Source organism: Ochotona princeps, chromosome 6 (genome assembly GCF_030435755.1).
Source record: "Ochotona princeps isolate mOchPri1 chromosome 6, mOchPri1.hap1, whole genome shotgun sequence".
Taxonomy (NCBI): Eukaryota; Metazoa; Chordata; class Mammalia; order Lagomorpha; family Ochotonidae; genus Ochotona; species Ochotona princeps.
This window is the reverse complement of record NC_080837.1, coordinates 43,052,411-43,071,019: the sequence shown is the minus strand read 5'-3', so window position 1 is coordinate 43,071,019 and position 18,609 is coordinate 43,052,411. Positions and strand designations below refer to the sequence as shown.

The following is an 18,609-nucleotide window of genomic DNA, read 5'->3' as shown; positions in this document are numbered from 1 at the left end:
GTCTAATATGATTCTGTTCAGTTTACTCCCCTAATTGTAACTATAGTGTGTGTATATACACACAATATATATACACATATATACACACAACATAGATATATATGGAGATATATATGTGTATAGTATGTGTGTGTACACCCAAAAGAGTATCATTCAGTCATAAAAAGAAAGAAATCCTGTCATAACAACATAGGAAGAACTGGAGAAGATTATTTCAAGTGAAATAAACCAGACACAGAAAGACAAATAATTCCTTATGTTGTCACTGAATTATAAAGAACTTGATCCCATGAAAGATGGGCATAAACAGTGTTAGCAGAGACTGGGGAGAGTAGTAAGGAGGAAGGAGTAGGAAAAGGTTGGTCAATGGATACTAAATTTTTACTAAGAGGAATCATTGCCCAGTAGGGTCATTGTAGATACTAATAAGTGTTGAGTTATTACAAAGACCGTTGGGAGAATTTTGAATGTGTCTCCACCAAAAGGAAATGATAAGTGATAGAAGGAAATGATATCTGGGAAGATATATGTGATAGTCCTTATTTAGACATTGCATGTGTATTAGACATTGTATGATATGCATGAGTATTAAAACAACTAGTAGTGGCCCACAAATGTGTACTTTAAACAGGAAAAAAGCTAAGTATACCTTCTTATAAGATAGTGTTGTCATGTGTCAGAATTCTATCCCTCTTTTCATAAAATCTTCCTTACATTCCAATAGAAGGGCTCACCTCTCCAGGAGTCCTTGTGGTATGCGCCATATCCACAAATCCTTATTTTACACCTGCTGCACTCAGGTACTATTCTAAAAAGCAGTGTTGCCGAAGATACCCAAGAAGTGATCCTTGACTATGAACACCAGTGGCAGAAAGAAACTGTGAGGCAATTATCCTCACCCTACATAAAATATGAGTGAGGTGCCTTGGAGAAGGAAAAGGAAAGGACTTAATGACCTGAAGAGCAAGGGGTGTCCTTCCAGGGTAGGAAACTTTTGACCCTGGCCCATGGAAGATGAGGTGTTGAAAGGAAGAAGTCTTGGCGTGTTCAGGATTGGAGAGTTGTGCAATACTGCTGAAGCCCCAGGTGCAAGGAGGGAGTGAAATGAGATGAGCTTAGAAATGTAGTTTGGAGCCAGGCAAGGAGTAAGCTTAAAAACTGGGCCAGGGATTGAAGAATTCACCCAATATTTCAAGGAGAGGTATTCAAGGTTATTTTAAATATCAAGGTAAAAGTGTTTATTTATTTATTGAAAGGTAGAAAGATAAAGGTCTCTCAACTGCCAGTTTACTCCCTAAATGCCTGTAGCAACTGGGGCTGGGCCAGGCTGAAGCTTGAAGCCAGAAACTCAATGCAGGTATCCCACATGACTGGCAGGGACCCAACTGCTTAATTCATCTCCTGTTGCCTCCCAAGACACATGTTAGCCAGAAGCTGGACTCAAACCCAGGCATGCCAACTGGAATGTGGATGTCCCAAGAAACACAATTATGACCAGTCTCCAAAGGAAAAAAATAGCATTTTTAAGAGTAACTTTTAAAAGTTACTTTGGTTGTAGAGTGAAGTATAGATTGGGAAAGACTAAAATTATAGATAGGATTTAGGTTAACCTGTGAACCTACAAGTATCATGTGTGTTTCCCTTATGGCCACACTGTTTTTTTTTAATTAGAGATATTTATGTATATGTCTTTCCTATTAATGCTTCCTGGAGTTGGGCCCTGAGTGATCTTTTAAAGGAAAGAAAGAATTTTGTAGCAGTTGCTGTCACCCAACAGTTCTTGGAAGTTGCATGTGTGGCACAAATTACTCAGTAGTCGAAATTTTCTTTCCGTAATTCTTTCCAGGTGTTAAAGGAGATAAGGCATTAATAAGCATTAAAACAGCTTCACAATGTGTTTTTGGAATCCATCAGTCTAAGATCACAGGTACCATTTTGAGTTCATGTCTTGCTCTGTCAACCAGGTATTGGATCTGGTTTACAATTATGTTGAGATACAGACAATGTAAGGTGTCAGCATCACATAGCAAGTAAGTCTGTTTCTCTATCCCTAATAGTTATTTGGATCTTTTTAAGTGTCTTGAATATGCTTCTTCATAAAAAGGAAGGAAGGAAGGAAGGCAGGGAGGGAGGGAGGGAGGGAGGGCAAGAGAGAGGGAGAGGAGGAACATGGACGGAAGGAAGGAGACAGAGACTTGGAGCTGGCATTGTGACACAGTGGGTTAAGGTATTGCCTGCAGTGCAGGTGTTTAATATGGGCACTGATTCACATCTTGGCTATTCCATTTCCAATTGGCTGCATGCTAATGAACCTGGAAAAGCAGCAGATAGCCTAAGTACCTGGGCTGCTGTACCCATGTGAGGAACCTGGATGAAGCTCCAGGATTTAGCCTGACCCAGCTTTGACCATTTCATCCATTTGGGGAAGTGAGCCTATATTTGGAAACTCTCTCATTGTCTCTACCTCCACCCCCTCTCTACCTTTCAAATAAGTAAACAGATCTTTAAAAAAGAAAAGGAAAAAAGAACCTTGCCTCTGCAGTTCAATTTTTTCTGTAAGATTCTTTTGCCAAGATCACAAAAATCACATCTTCAGGTGTTAAACGTCCTATTGTCAAAGAAGCCTTCCTTTATCTTCAAGTGTTACATAGTTCTCTATTTTGCCTTCTCCAAAGTACACTGTTATCTTAGTTTATTGTTGATTTTCTATTCCCTAACTAGACTATACATTTAATTAGAGCAAGTACTTTGGCTATGGTAGATACTTCTAACTTACATATCTGCCAGTTTAAAACAGTTTCTGGAGTTTAGTGTACAATATATAGTGCTATATATACACATGTGTATTGCCTGTGTATTTATCCGAGGACTGGGTGAGTGAGAGGATGAATCAGTGTTTCCCACATCCAGGCTGCTCTGTATTCCTATCCTGTGGAAGGGCTTGCTTTTTGCTACTGACAACACTGGAAGGGAATTGGCTGACAACATAATCTGTTGGGCCCAAACTTTTTATAACCAAATATTTACTTAATAAGAAGAGGAACTCACAGACACTTCTTGCTCTTCTTGCTTAAGATTACTGCATTACATCTAAGCTTGTGATTCATATGTATTACCTATGAGAAGTGGTTAATTTATAAGTAAACATTTCTGATAAATTATCTTTAGAATTTTGCCTTTTTTCTGCATTCATATGTTGGCTGATTTTGGTAAGAAGATATTAGAATTGATGCCAAATAGACATTCTTTCTGGCTGTTTTGTTGATTTGTGATACAGCAGATGTTTAAAAATGCGTGATTTATCTGATAAATTAATGAATTCATACTCTCTTCACATACAAAAGAACGATCCTGGAAGGGTAAATTCTTCCATTCTTCCCTCAAAGCAGATTTGTCTCTCGTGGTTTCAGAGTGGCCTTTTGGAAAGTGTGATTTTCCTTTGTCTTGGTAGAGTCTGAGATGACCAACTTTGTCACTAGCATATTAACCTCTTCTTTTCTCTCTACCTCCCGCATCTAAGAAAAGCTTGCTGATTAACTCCTAAGCTAGAAACTGGGAAAGCTAGTGGCCTGAGAAGGAATTTTAAGTACATTTCTCGGTGTTCTGTGAAGAAGGTGCGTGATCTTAGCTCAGTTCATTAACATGGTCAAAATTGTGTGAAGGAATTCATATGCGTCTTAATTTTGGAGGGAGCAAAGCGGTTCTAAAGCAACCTGCCTTTTTCCTTGATCCTCAGCTTCCCCCAGAGCCATCACAGAATGGAAGTGAAAAGAAAAATGTTTGATGAGCACAATTTTAAGGCCTTCTAAGCATCACTGCTTTGTTTAATAAAATTAATTAGTTTGCCACAGAGAAAATTTACTAGCATGCTGGTTAATTTCACAATGTAAAGTCAGAGAAGGAAAGGAGAGTTGCAGGAACAAAGCTTATTCATTTTGAATAATTATTTAAAGATGTGTGCTTTGCCTATTTCAGGCACTTTGATAGCCAAATCTATTAAGACTTTAGAATTGCAATTTTTTTTAATCACAAGATATATGAGAAGGAATGTCTTGAGGTGAAATCATGATCAAATTAGTGAAGCAGCTATGTCATCTATTTAAAATAGAGCACAAGAAGTGTAAGCCATAGGAATGAGCACTTGCCTAAAGAGTAGCTGGTTCACGGAAGGTTTTTATAATCTTAACTTGCCATTGATGCAATTATTGCATTTTTCTTGTCTGTTTTATCGCAACAAGATATTTACAGTGGCTGTAGTAAGGTGCCTGAAATCACATACTTGAATTTGTTTAACTTGTAATGTGTTTTCTCTCCGTCGTTCTGGTAAATGGACATAAGTCAGTTCTGGTGCTTTAGGTGCTGCATCTTTTCAATTACCAGCAGGAAGAAAGGTGTAACATTATGTTTCAAAATTGCAAGCTGATTTAGTCTTGAAGCACGGGACACTTTTCCTAAATTAAACTGCAGAAAAGACACAGAGCCTGAGGAATGCATTAGGCATAGGCAAGTGATGAGAATCATTGTGGTGTCTTTCTTTGGAGCCCCCTGGTGTGAAGAGAAAGAGAGTAGAAACCAGTGTAGGAAACCTGGGCATGCACTCTAACCAGATGTCTCTCTGCTCTCTCTTTCTGGGTGTTTGACAGCCATTTTCAATGTGGATGACTCTGTGGTTGACCTGGAGACCCTCGCAGCTTTGTATGAAAACGTGAGTATCAAAGCCATACAGAGCTGGAGTTTCCATGTTTGTCTTCTACCCTCTAATTCATTGGGCCATCTGTTTTCTTTGGTAGTGAATATTTCGGCCTATCTTGGACAGCACAAGAAACAGAAATGCAGGCCTGAGAATGGACATGATGGGCACTAGATTGCTAACTCCTACCATGCTTGCCTGTGTTAATCAATCTCATGGCACATCTACAAATCAGTGTGGTTCGAGGTCAAGAGCAACTACCTTTGTGCCTAGAACTCAACTCTGTCATGTGCTGGCAGTGAATGAAGTTGAGCTTCCTGGTTAATGTTGATCTATACCAGCATCTTCCTCTGAGGAATGGGAAGTTAATACCAGCTTGGATGATGACTCTTACTGCAAATAAAACTGATGTTGTTTTGTGAGGGAAGCAGTATAAAATGGGGGGGGTGGGATTATTGAATTTAAAGTAAAATGGTCTTAGGTTTCAGGTACAGCTTCATCATTGCCTATTAAGTGATCTTGGACTAGCTACTTCAGCTCATAGATAATCAGAGTAATGGGAATCACAGTGGGGTCCACCTGATTGTTTTGTAGTAAATGTGAATTTAACATATAGCAGTTGCAATGTATTTTGAAAGTAAACTGTACCACACTCACATATAAGGCCTTTTAATTTGAGTCGTAAGTAGACAAAAAAAAAAAAAAGCAGAATCAGCAGACTCTCTTAAGAAGATGATACCAGCAAGTGTGAATTCCCACGAGTATTATCTGTTCTTGATTTGCCAACTACTGGGATGAAAAAAGATTGAACTAGAAGTCTCTCTCCCCAGGAAATTGCTTGGGGCTTTATGGTATGCCATGTTCACCCAGCTCCAAAAATGATTCCTTTCCACATTTTTGTCTTCTGGGACTTTAAATCTCTTACTGAAAATTTCCAGGCTAATATTCTGTACCTGGTGGGATCATTAATTATCTACTCATTTTCACATCCTTTATATATATCAGGAGCTCTTTTGTGCATTTTTCTACATTTTTCTATTTTTCTACATTTTTTTCTACATTTCCATCAGTAAAGCTTTCATTAAGCAATCCAAAGGCACTGGGACATCAAGGGGCAATGGTGAGTTTGTCGAGTATCTGGAGAGTGGTGTAATTCAATGGGAGAAAGGACTCCTGGAAGAAGCCCTTCACCAGTTACTTAGCTAATGCCTCAGTAGGATTTTATGTAAAATGTGAATACAGTAATAGATGTTACATGATCTTATTGGAAGCAGAGCACCTTCCAGATGCTTTGTGTTGTAAGCCTGAACTCAGAGCATTGCACATGGTGGATGCATGTTAGCACACTGTAGAAGCCAGCTAGGTTCAACTAAATACCAAAATGAATTGTCCAGATGATGGGTACTGATGAAATTCATAACAAAGGAAAATAGTAGGAGAAAGAAATTAGTAGCCTATGTAAGTTAGAAGGGCTATTCTGAGGGTATGAAAATAAATGCTAAGGGCAACTTATCTCATCTGCTCACATCTGAAGAGACAGGAAATTCAAAGACAGTAATTAAGTATCCTGGGTTGTTTGTTTGTTTGTTTGTTTGCCTGAGTATGCCTGTAGTGACCATTTCTGTTAGCCAGGGGTGTTATTACACGCCCCTGGCTGCATTGGAATCACTGGGAGGATTCCAGATCACTGCCTCTGGAGTTTCTTGTGTCTGAGGTCGGGTTGAATTTGCATTTCTAGCCAAGGGACACTGGTGCTCCTGCTTCTAGACTAGAGACTTATCCCTGGGGACCTAAAGCCTTAGATCCTCACTGCTTTTTGTTTTGGTTTTCAATGTAGAGAGCCCAAGAAGATGAATTGGTGAAAATAAGAAAGTACTACGAGACATCCAAAGAAGAAGAGTTGAAGCTGCTGGATAAACCTGAACAGTAAGGACGCTTGCATTACCTACTTGTTAAGCTGAAAGGAAAACTGTGGTTCCTGTTCCTGCCTCCCGGCTCTGAATGATCAGCTCTATTGTGCAGTGACGAAGTCACAACACCATCATCCCGGTGACCTATTACACACAGCAGAATGATCCAGCTGCCGGGAAGGGCAGTGCTGAGATTTGCGTTGCTGGATGCAATGTGTCTCAACCCACCCCCTCTCTCCCACCCCACACAACTCCCCATTCTTGTTCTAGCAACTTGTTAATTCCTCCTAGACTAAACATTTTTAGCCAAAAGGGTAACCAAGGAAGGAAGAAGGCATCGCTCTGTTTAAGCTTCTGCTGATGCAGTTAAAATGATGATATCAGAGTCACAGAATTCAAATTTATCTTCCCAAGTGTCATATTCAGTAAATGGAGCAGAACTGTGCCAGCATCTTCCTAAATTTCTCCACATGCTCTGGCCCAATTAGGTGGGACTTTTTCATCCACACACTGTGTGTGCTTGTTCTTCTCTCCACTTAGTCTCTAGAGTTGCTTGCTCTGTCCTTCGGAAGATCATCTCACAGGCTGACGTAATCACTCCCATCCTTGCTCCAAAGCCGTCCTGAGAAATGTGTCTGGGGATTTTTAGCTCCAGGGTCTGCTCCAGTTTTTCAGAGGCCCAGGACTCAGTGCACAAATTGATAGTGGCTCCTTTTTTCACCTAGGACACCTCATATCTAATACAAAGGTATGCCCTCAGTCTAGAGATTAATCAGTTGTAGAACACAAAGCAGTGGAGTGATCATGGTCGGGGTGACAAGCTGATTTGCAAAGCCTCCAGTGTTCTGTGAGCTGCACTGAAGCCTCCATGCCCTGTACTTGGGTCCTGCAGAACACAGTAACCCTTTTGGAGACCTGGGTGTGCAGACCCAGAAAAGCATTTAGGATCAAAATTCTAGATTTACTCAGTTATTGGCAACCTTCATGATAATCCTGGGAACCTTATTTGGGCTACTATCACATGAAGCATGGCCAACACCCGCTTATCCTTTGGCCAGAGTTAGTTCACGAAGCCTCTGATTATCATAAATCAATTTAAATGGGTTCCCTTGCCTTTGTGTTCTACCCCCTAACTGATCATTTCTAATAAAATAACTTGTTGCTAAAGTTACAATGACTATAAGTGAAGAGACTGGTAATTAAATAGTTAAGCATTAACAAGGCCATGCGGGATAGGTAGGCATATGAGAATTTGGGTAGTGCCAGTTTTATAAAAGTGGACATCAATACCCTAAACCTGAATGGAAAACATTTTTTATAAGTTGTGTTTATTTGCTTGAAAGACAGAGTTAGAGAGCGAGCGAGAGAGAGAGATGTTTCAGCTGATGATTCACTCTCCAAATGGCTACAATGGTTGGAACTGGATCTGGTTGAAGCCAGGAGCCTGGATCTCCACCCAGATTTCCCATATTGGTGACAGGAGCCAAAGTATCTGGGCCATCTTCTGCTGCATTCCCAGGTGCATTAGCTGGGAACTGTATTGAAGCAAAATAGCGAAAATTTGAAGTGGTGCTCCAATATGGGATGCTAGCGTCGCAGGCAGTGGCTTAACCTGCTGCACCAAAAAAGTCAGTTCCTCAAATGGCATACCTTTTCTGTAAAAGATAGATAGTATGTATTATTTTGAACTTTTTCAATCAAGAGATCTGTTACAACCATTCAAGTCAATTATTATAGTGCAAAAGCAGCCATAAATAGCACATAATAAGCAAATAAGTATGTCTTTGATAAAAGTTAATTCGTGAAAACTAAAATTTGAATTTTATATCATTTTTACATGTCATAAAATGTTATACTTCCATTGATCCTTTCTTCAAGATTTTACGTATAAAATACTATCTTAATTCACAGACCTACAAAGCAAGTGGTGAGCTTGATTTGGCCTGTAAGCAGTACCTTGACAACCCTTGAGCAACTCTGTAGCTGCTGTTCTCTGCTCTGGAAACAGCTGACCCAGTGAAGTGCACACTGTGCGGCATGTGTTTCTGCAACTAGAAGCATTCACCTTTTCCTTTTGCTTCTTTTTTTCCTCTTACAATATTTTTCAAGAATATTTGCTAAGATATAGAATAAAAGTGGTCAGTAAATTAGTAGGCAGCATATTCCTGTTTCTTTTACTGGTAATGATCAGAAAAAGCATTTTTATAGTTGGCAAGTGACTTCCTGGACTTGCACTGTTATGACCGATAGCCAAGAAGACTGTCATGTTGTGCTGGGGAGGTGATGGGCTCAGTTGTTGCAGAGGGAGACATGGAGAGGAAAGGGCCGCAGAACCTCAGTGAATTTTACCTTCCCTCCCAACTTCCCACACAGGCTCACATTTGTTTGATTTATGACAAAGTAAGATACTCTGGCAATTTATTTGTCATAAACTTCAAGTGAGTCAAATATAAGCATGTTTTACATACTGGAAAATATGAATCATTTATAGTTTCAGCATTACAATTTCCTAAGAGTCCTATGGTGCCCAGTCCTATAAATCACAGCATGGAGAGACTAGCCTCATCACTCACCTCATCAGTTTTCTTACATCCCAGTGCCAAATTTACACAGAGCTGTTTTCTCCTGAGGACCACTCCTTCTAGAGAAAGCCACTCTGCATGTCTGTGAGCTGCTGCCTTGAAGGATGCCCCATGTCACTCTTTGTTTCTTGAATAGTGATGGGAGTGACATGAGGCAGTCCTTACCAGATTGGATTAGGCCTGATGCACATTTGCCATGGCCTAGAGTGAGGACATGACACAGAGCCTATTGGGATTCTCTGCATGGATTCATAACTATCTATGAACGCCCACAGACTAGGCTGTATTGGTGTTAGTGTACTTCTCCATGAATGAAGAAAGGCTGCAGCATGAAATTATGTGTATACATAGTCCTATGCCACAATGCCATTCAGCGATTTTGGGATGATAAACCAAATATTAAACTTTTGAAAGCAGTGGGGTTCCCACAGCATCATTACACCTGATGGCTGAGTTATGACTGTAGCTTGATAACCACAAACGGTAAGAGGCACATATATACACATGAAGTTGTAGTTCTTTTTTTTTGGAAATAAACTTGCACAAGGGAGAAGAGGTAAAGGGTAAAGATAACTTATTTATTCCTTCTTCAGAGAGTATTTGACCCTCTGTTATTGAAACCGAGAGTACAAATTTAGACTATTGCAAAAAGAATTAATAAGCACCAAACATCAAGATCCCATGCTTGGGGATATGGAAGAGTTACTATATCCATTTTATGTTTAGATTGCATAACACAATTGGCATAGCATTTAAGATATTTTTTAGGTACTTGCTTTTCATAGATTTTGAGGTAATCAGCATCTCTTGTACTTCTCCAGATAAATGCAAAAGCAGCTACAGTACTTTGCTACAAGACAAGGCTATATGGGGGAAGAAATGACACAAAATCATATTTTCTCCAAATTTCTTCTCCAGTATTTTGAATCTTCACATTCTTCCAGATATCCAAGCCAAAAACCTTGGAAGACATTCTTAACTTCTCTCAGCACCCATAGGATATTAGTTTACTTGGATATTGCTAGCCTTGTAGCTTTCTCTTCCATTTCCTACTCTGTGTTCACATTGCAGGCCCTCTTATCTTCCTTTGTGGAGGAGGTCTTCTGCAACTGATTAAGCCAACCATCTCACTTATTTCATTGGCACCTGGTGTACAATGGCTGCAAAGAGCAACTACCATGGTAGTATATGCAACCTGTTGCTTGTATGGGTTGCTCTGAGGGACCTTGGAGACAGCCCTATAAAGTAGCCATTCCTGCCTCTGACCTCATTCTGTTCCTCATCTAGGCTGCAGACTGGTATGTGGGATGCTTTTGGAAAACCCCAAGGCACTGTAGCCAGGGTTCACGTTTGCCAAGTCTTCATATCCATCTGCACCAAGCTACAGAACAAGGAACATCTGGTTAAGGTCCCTATGCAGGGCCAGGTTCAAGTTCCCTGGTCACCAGAAGATCCACATCTCAAAGAAACGGGGCTTTACTAAAGTTAATGAGGATGAGTTTGAAGACATGGTGGCTGAAAAGCAGCTCATCCCTGATGGCCGTGATTTAAAATACATCCCCAATCATGGTCCCTTGGACAAGTGGTGAGCCCTCCTCTCATGAGGCCTCTGCTGATCTGTGCCCTTTAACCTGATCAATAATAAACCTGATTTCTGTTAAAAGAAAAAAACAAGTTTAAACTGGTTGTCTTGGAACACATAATCCCACTTTAACATCAGTGTTCTACTCTACTTCCCTTGCATATAACCTTCAGCCTGCCGTGGCATGTTGTCATGGCGTGGGTGATGCATAGGCATCCCTCACTGACTTGTGTCTCCAGGGTCCTGAATCCAATGCGCTGGCAGGATCTTCCAAAGCTCCTCTTGGGGTTCCTGTTAATAGCACTTAACTACATTCCATACTAATCATTGATTTACTTCTCAGGTTATCAAGAAGGAATTGTGTGTAAGTCAAAAGCTCTTCCCATGTTCTTAGTGTGATATCTGATGCATTGAATGCTTCATACGCACCTAAAGGATTGAAGGATGACCTTGATGACTGATGATCTAGCATTAATTTTCCTTTACATGATTCTGTCCCAAAGTAATGTATAACTCATGACCTTCTTCTCCTCCCATTCAGCCCCACAGATGTGTTTCAGACCCTTTTCTACACAGAGGACATTTTTCATCTTTCCAGTACAAGCACCTGTTCCATTAAGGCCTTTATTTTAGAAAGTCTTGCAACTCTACTTCTATTTATTTGTTCATTTAGGGTTTTTTTGTTGATGTTATAATTACTCACCTGGGATTTTCTCCTTTTTATCTCTGAACTTGTTAGCGAGCTGAATCATCCATCTGTATACTCTGTCATATAGTCTCTGTGACCGCTTCACTCACTGTATTCAAGGAAGAAGTGCCCTGAAAATCTTGGTTTTAGGGGAATGGGAATGGTGTCTCGGGGTCACATTTGGGAAGAGGTAGGGGGCCGAATGCAGGGTCCTTCTTCAATAATGCGTTTAGCATCCAAATAAATAATCTTATCAAGCCTCAACCCAGGACCCAACAATGTCAGTCATAGAAGTGTTCACTGCTCAGATATTTGTGAAAATTGGTGCTAGTTCTAATTCTAGTCAATGGAAGGGATTCAGCTATTTAACCCTGTATTTTTGAAGCTATAATTTAATATAGATTAATTTTCTTATACCAATCCAGAATTCCTGTGGAGTTCTACTTTTATCTTTCTTATGATTTTCATCATAATCCCAGTTGTAGAACTTTAAGACGAGAGTATGTTTTCCTTTATGGGTGTTCTTCATCTCAATGTCAGTTTTTAAAATGTGGTAAATAAATGAGTTGTAGGATGAGCAAGAAGAATAATTTAAGGGAATTGTATTAATACCTAGCTTCCTTAAAAGTAAAGAAGGCACAGAGTATAAAAAGATACTCCAACTTTGTTCCTATGTAAATCCATTCTTAATGAGAAGGTTGCAGAATTTCAAGGTAATGATTTTTTGAGTTGATCAAGACTTTTGGAAAATCAGTTAATCATCATTTCAGCTCCAAACTGAAGTTAATGATTGCTAGTGTATTCTCTTCTGAATTCATGTCCAACTGTCTCCACTCATTTTAGTTTATGTACTTTCCTCTTGTGGTTGGCTTGGAGAGTGTGTAGCTCTTCCAGCTTAATTTTGCAAAGGATACCAGTGCCCAGCTACTCAGACAGTGAGCTACTGTGTATAGGTCAGTCTTCACATTTAGCTTCTAAGATCTGTCTTGCCATATTAAAAAAAATACCTCAAGGTTGTCTACTTAATGAGTACCTGTTCTGTTCCAAGTACTGAACTATGAACTGTGTCTACTATATCGGTAAGCTGATGTGAGAAAGTAAACAAATATCTGGAGAATTTCATCATTATTGACCACTGTGTCATTCATTGGGCAGAAATAGTAGCTCGGTGTAGTGAGAGCATTTTTTTCTAATCACTTGTCAGTAGAAATTTTCCTGAAGACTTTGTGGCTGCTTCTGTGAGCAGAGCAAATAACACCTTTAGAGAACTGCATTATAAGAGAGTGTATTGTAAAATTTTTTGGTGGTAAAGACTAGGATTTTTCCATTAGAATTGACTCTTTTGTTTGGTATGCTTGCATTAACTTTCTGTCCATAAAGTAATTTACACACAGTATGTTCACTGACCATCTTAGGAATCCATAAGAACATGGCCATGGAAATGGCATTTGATGTAGAGTTGAAACCACCACTGAGACATCTGTATTCCATTTTGGAATGACTGGGTTCTAGTCCTGGCTCTTCTCCCAACTCCAGCTTCCTGCTAATGTGTATCCTAAGGCAGCAGGTGACAGCTCAGGTAGTTGGGTCCTTGCCACCTGCCTGGGAGACCAATACTGAGTTCCTGGTTTTGGCCTGATTCATTTCTGGCTGTAGCAAGTAGCCAGGAAGTAAACCAATGGATGAGAACCCTGTTTCTATCTCCATTTCAATTAAATTAATAAAATTTGGGGGGTACTTTTTTAAAGAAGTGGTCCTGTTGTCCATAGTAGAATATATACCTACCTTGAGTTTCTTTCAGTTCACTCTGTGATAATCTTTTAAAATTTTAAAACTAAAATGGTTGTGAACATTGTAATGGCATATCATTGCTGCTGTTTGTTTTCCTTGTGATTATAGGTGAAGTTAGGCGATACTTTTTGTTTTTGCAGATTTTTGCACGAATTAGCCCAAATCCCAAATTTTGCTGAACGTGCTCAGTGCATAATCTTCCGATCTGTCTTCTCTGAAGGTATCACCTCTTTGCATAGAAAGGTAGATATCATCACTCGAGCGTCTAAGGTATGTTTACTACCTAATTTAAAAGATAGCCTTGTTCATATTGAACGTAAAAGAGGAAGTAAATGAGACCAACTGTTGTTTTGGGATGAGTGGGGTGAGGGAGGAATTATATATGATTGTCTAAATATAAATGTGATGGGCATCCAAACCATATGTAAGTGTGTACACATACGTATGGCAAAAGGAGAGTGAGAAAATAGGGTACAGAAAGAGGGAGGAGGGAAGAAAAAAAGTTGTTTTTACAGATAATTTTTTTTCTACAAATTCCAAGTATCTTCCAGTGGATACACTACCTAGTAAAAACTAACGTAAATAGCATAGTTTGCTTTCTTTTTGATTGTCTAGATTGCAACAGAGATATTTGTTTTACACTCATGCATTAGATGATGTGATAATCTGAAATGTGTCTACACAGTAAACTTGAAGGATTCCAGAGATAATGAAATAAACATGAAAGTGAATGGCAAACTTATGCTGGCTTTACTACTCTATTGTTCATTATGAAGTTATATTCTAGTTGTTTTTTTTTTCCTCACGGTGACTGATGGTTCCTTCCACAAACATTGCAGTACTTAGCTGCCTATCAGAAGGCAAGAGTTTTTTTTTCCCCCTAAGTTTTGGATTTCAGTGAGAAGCAGGATATTGCAAAAGTGTGATATGTACCTTTTAAGAAGCCTGGTACATATTGCCTTTAGCCGAATTTTGCTTGCTTTCTTTATCTAAAATAAAGGGAAATAAAGTCATCCAAGATTATAGGAAAAATGTTTTAACTTGGGAATTTGCACTTAACAGAAACAAAGAAATGAAAGAGGAAAAGCACATGAGATAGAGAGCCAAAGAAATTCCCATCTTCAAATTGTAAAAATTAATAGACATACAGCAAACACTTAATAATCATTAAGTTTAATAAACTTAATAATTATAGCCCATGGCCTTAGCATACATTGTTATAGTGTCTTTCAGAGGATCACATCTAGGGATAAGGAAGGACAAGCTTACTATTTTGTGTACTCTGCATTTAACTGTACTATTTACATAGCTACCCAACAGATCCTCAAAAGGGATTAAACGTCTTTCTGCTTAGAAATCATTAAAGGTCAAGACCAATTGTGCAAAGTCCATTTTTTTCAATTTAATGCTTTAAGTATTAAAAGTAAAATCGGTTCAAGTGCCTATGTAAATACTAATATCCTCAATTTTAAAACAAGGACTATTTGTAAAAGACTGAGTGAGTAGAAAATGATGAATGCTTATGTTTTAATACTTAGGGCTAAGTCAAATGTATTTGTCATTTCTCCATCTGTCAGTCCTGTGGGTAAGAAGCCACTAGCCTATTGGGTACCCAACAAATATTTACTGTTGAGGATGTCTGGAGTTCAGCTCTATTATCAGGTATTTGTCATCACAGGGCTTGCTGCACATGAAGAGTGTGAAGGATATTTTAGCTCTCATTCTGGCTTTTGGAAATTACATGAATGGAGGAAATAGAACTCGGGGACAAGCAGATGGATATAGCTTAGAAATTCTGCCCAAACTCAAGGACGTCAAAAGCCGGGTATTTATCTTATTTTATTTCATTTTTTGTATAATGAGTTCCTGTGATCTGTCATTATTTTAGTTCTATACTTTTTTCAAAGTATTCTGGATTGTTCCCATTATCCTCATTATTCTCCCCTAACAATAATTTATTTTAGGGCATATGTTTTTCTTCCTTGTCTTTCTTACAACTTTTAAATAAAGATAAGCTTTCCTTTTTCACTGTCAATTTGCAATCCTCATTTACTCTAGATATTAGATAATAGATATTGTTTGAGTAGATATTAGACTCCTTGGACAATAAGAGTTTAAACAGCCCACAGTATTAGCTATAATGCAAAGACTGGAGTCTGACCCTAGTTTTGGCTACTTGTAATTTACTGGATTCTGATAGGCAGAGCAGGATTGAATCACCCATTGAGCTGAGCATTTGAATTATTCTTTAGCCATGACAATTGGGCGAGGAGTCCACTGTCAAACTCTGAGCCTGATTAGCATTTGGCTCCACACCCCTGCAGAGCTACCTCTTTGGAAACAAGCAGCCCATATCTAGGCATCCCATGGGGAACACAGAGGGCGCTGGGAGGAGAAACTACACAGGCAAATTAGAATTAGACCCCTGTGAACAACACACAAAGGCTGCCTTGTGGGAGGGCCTGCTTGCCCCTGGCCTCTCAGGGTCATAAAGTAGTTTGGTGTGCCTTTTAAACTGGCCCTGATTGTTTTTCACACCATTAAGAACACACATTTTTTGAAAGGTGGGAAGGGAGGGATGGCTTTCTGTTCCAGTCCCTGCTTCCCTTTAGTAGTCAAGCCACCCCCTCCCCTCTTGGCTTTATGCCAAAAAATGTTAGGAAACATTTTTTTGTTTGTTTGTTTGAGCCATTATCTGACAGGGCTTGTCTGTTTGTCTTCCCAACCCCACTCCCAAAGTCTAGGCTTGTGACATCTCTTTGCATAGCTTGGAATTTGAAAGAGTAGCTGAAGCAAGAAGAAAACTTGCCAGTGTTAAACAAAATTAGGACCAGTCTCACAAATTAGAAGAATCATAATCTAACATTTCAGATCTCAGCTATGTAAGGTGGTGCAGTGTTACGTAAATGATTTTCATTTAAGTTTCTCTTTAAACCTAGGATAACGGGATTAATCTGGTGGATTATGTTGTGAAGTATTACCTGCGTTATTATGATCAGGTAAGAAATACAGGTGGAAAACAGCACTAATGCAGCTTCAGCTTTTACATGTTATATAGACTTAGAAATTGGAAAATAGAAGAGTTAATTTCAAGGCTAAAGAAGAATCTCTGAACTCTGCTTGACTCATTCATTTACATATGAGAACACTGAGACCAAGGGAGTTTGGTTCACTTATATATGTGTATTTTTAATATTCTATTGACTGTTGAAAGGCAGAGTTACATAGAGAGAGAGAGAGAGACAGAGAGAGAGGAGGAGAGAGAGAGAGATCTTCTATCTGTTGGTTTACTCCAAAGAAGTGTAACAGCTAGGCTATACCAATCCAAAGACAGGGGCCAGGGACTTCTTTTTGGTCCTGCCATGTGGTTGCAGAAGCCTGAGGACTTGGGCCATTCTCTGTTCTTTGCAGGCACATTAGCAAGGAACTGGATTGGAAATGGAGCAGGCAGGACTCCATCGGGGAATGCCAGCGCCACAGGAGGCAGGTTTAACCTATGCCACAAGGCTGACCCCTTGGCTCACTCTTTTGAAGGGAAGCACTGTTCCAATTCTCAACCTACTGTGCAACACAACTTCAGAGAGACCTCCAAGCTTCCTCAGCACATTGTGACCTCATGTAAAATTTGTATTAACCCAGCTTTTAAGTTAGACTTTGAGAGGCAGAACAATTGTCTCAACAATTGCGACAGTGATCCCCAATATGTTGCCAGTAATGCAACCCATCTTCTCTGCTTACATTACATTTACAGTTAAAAATGAATCTGTGAGATTTCACCTGGGCACAATTTTCTGTTTTATTCCTTCTTGTTGAGAACAAGCAGTCCTAACTTTGAGAAGAAAGAGGGACTGTTACAAGTTGTTGAGAAACACAGTCATCAATAGGATGGGCAAGTTGTCCAAAGAAAATGTTGTTAGACCATGGAGGGAGGAAAAACTCTAGGGTCTAATTTGAAAAAGGTTTATAACTTGACTCAGCAGACAAGCAAGCACTGATGAACAGCCCTCTGGGTAAGCTTATCAAACTTACCAATAGATCTACAGTTCATCCTCCTCCCTTCCTCTTCCACCCTATTTCTGTTAAAGATACGATTTTTTATTACTCAGGCATAAAACCTTATACTTTTTTTGATTCACTTACTGTACTTCAGCTAAGTTACTGAGCTCTGTTTCTACTTACTTCTAACCCTGGCTTTTTCAGGCTAACAGAATGTTAATGTCTTCCCAGGTCGTCTCTCATTTCCAGGTGTTGGTTATTATGGGCCATTGCATGTCTTCGTCACATGTAGTGCACATTGGGTTTGTTGTAGGTTTTTTTTTTCTAATTTTTGCTCAAAATAGAAATGGTTCTCCATTTTCAAGTACATTAACACTCTGCCTATGTTAATTCCATTTTCAAGCAACTGTATTTTTATTGCTGTCTCTCAGGAGAGCCTGAGGTTTTTCAAACACAGTCTGTTTCCTGATTAATGTGTTTTACTTCTGATGTTCTCTTTAACTGGATCTGTCTTGTCCCAAGCCTTTTTATAAAACTTCCTTTTTTTTTTTTTTACATTAACACTCTCTGAAAAATAATACATTTAATAATGTTTTAGGAAAAAACCTTCCTGGTCTTATCAGCATTTATGCTATAAGCTTATCTGGAAGAGGATCAACCCCTTATAAAGAGATTTATATGATTTTACAGAGCACCAAAAGAAAAAGGGCTTAAAAATGTATAGCGAGGCAGAAAAAGCCACACACACACATACACACACACATACAAACAGACAAAATCTGTTTAAAAAATGAGCAGGCAAGACCAGCGCCATAGACTAGTAGGCCAATGTTCCATATGGGCACTGGTTCAAGTCCTGCTGCACATCAGATCCAGCTTCCTGGCAGTGTGGTTGGGAAGACATTAAAGGATGGCCTAGTACGTGGAGCCCTGTGCCCAGATTGGAAGCCATGGTGAAGCTCCAGGCTTCAGCAAGGCCCAACCCCACCTGCCTATTGCAGCCACTAAGGGAATTAACCTGCCAGTGAAAGACCCCTCTATTTCTCCCTGTCTCTCTCTGTAATACTGTTTTGCAAAATCAGATAAAATGAATCTATAAAAACAAATGAGCAGGGACTAGCATTGTGGATCGGCACATTAACCCTCTATTTGCAATACTAGTATCGCTCAGGAACACTTGTTCAAGTTATGGATGCTCAAGTTCGAATCTAGTTCCCTGCTAATGCTCTGAGAAAAGATTTCCTAAGCACTTGGGCTCCTACCACCTTTGTGGAAGACTCATTTTGTATTCCAAGGTCCTAACTTTGGCCTGTCCCTGCTCTGGCTATTATAGGAATTTGGAGAGGAGCTACCAGATGTAAGCTATTCTT

At 39.4% G+C, this 18,609-nt stretch overlaps 1 protein-coding gene and 1 non-coding gene across 6 annotated transcripts in view; both read left to right on the top strand.

Moving 5' to 3' along the window:
* FMN1 (formin 1) overlaps positions 1 to 18,609 on the top strand; it is a 395,926-nt gene that overhangs the window by 261,160 nt on the left and 116,157 nt on the right. For all 5 annotated transcript variants that reach the window (XM_058666107.1, XM_058666110.1, XM_058666106.1 and 2 more), the window contains 5 exons: positions 4,644 to 4,705; positions 6,528 to 6,616; positions 13,384 to 13,513; positions 14,922 to 15,068; positions 16,183 to 16,242. In XM_058666107.1, the coding sequence (XP_058522090.1) occupies positions 4,644 to 4,705; positions 6,528 to 6,616; positions 13,384 to 13,513; positions 14,922 to 15,068; positions 16,183 to 16,242 (488 nt within the window). The remainder of the gene's footprint in view (positions 1 to 4,643; positions 4,706 to 6,527; positions 6,617 to 13,383; positions 13,514 to 14,921; positions 15,069 to 16,182; positions 16,243 to 18,609) is intronic.
* On the top strand, positions 10,286 to 10,420 carry LOC118759354 (small nucleolar RNA SNORA70). Its single transcript, XR_004996146.2, has one exon. It is a non-coding gene; the product is annotated as a small nucleolar RNA SNORA70 (small nucleolar RNA).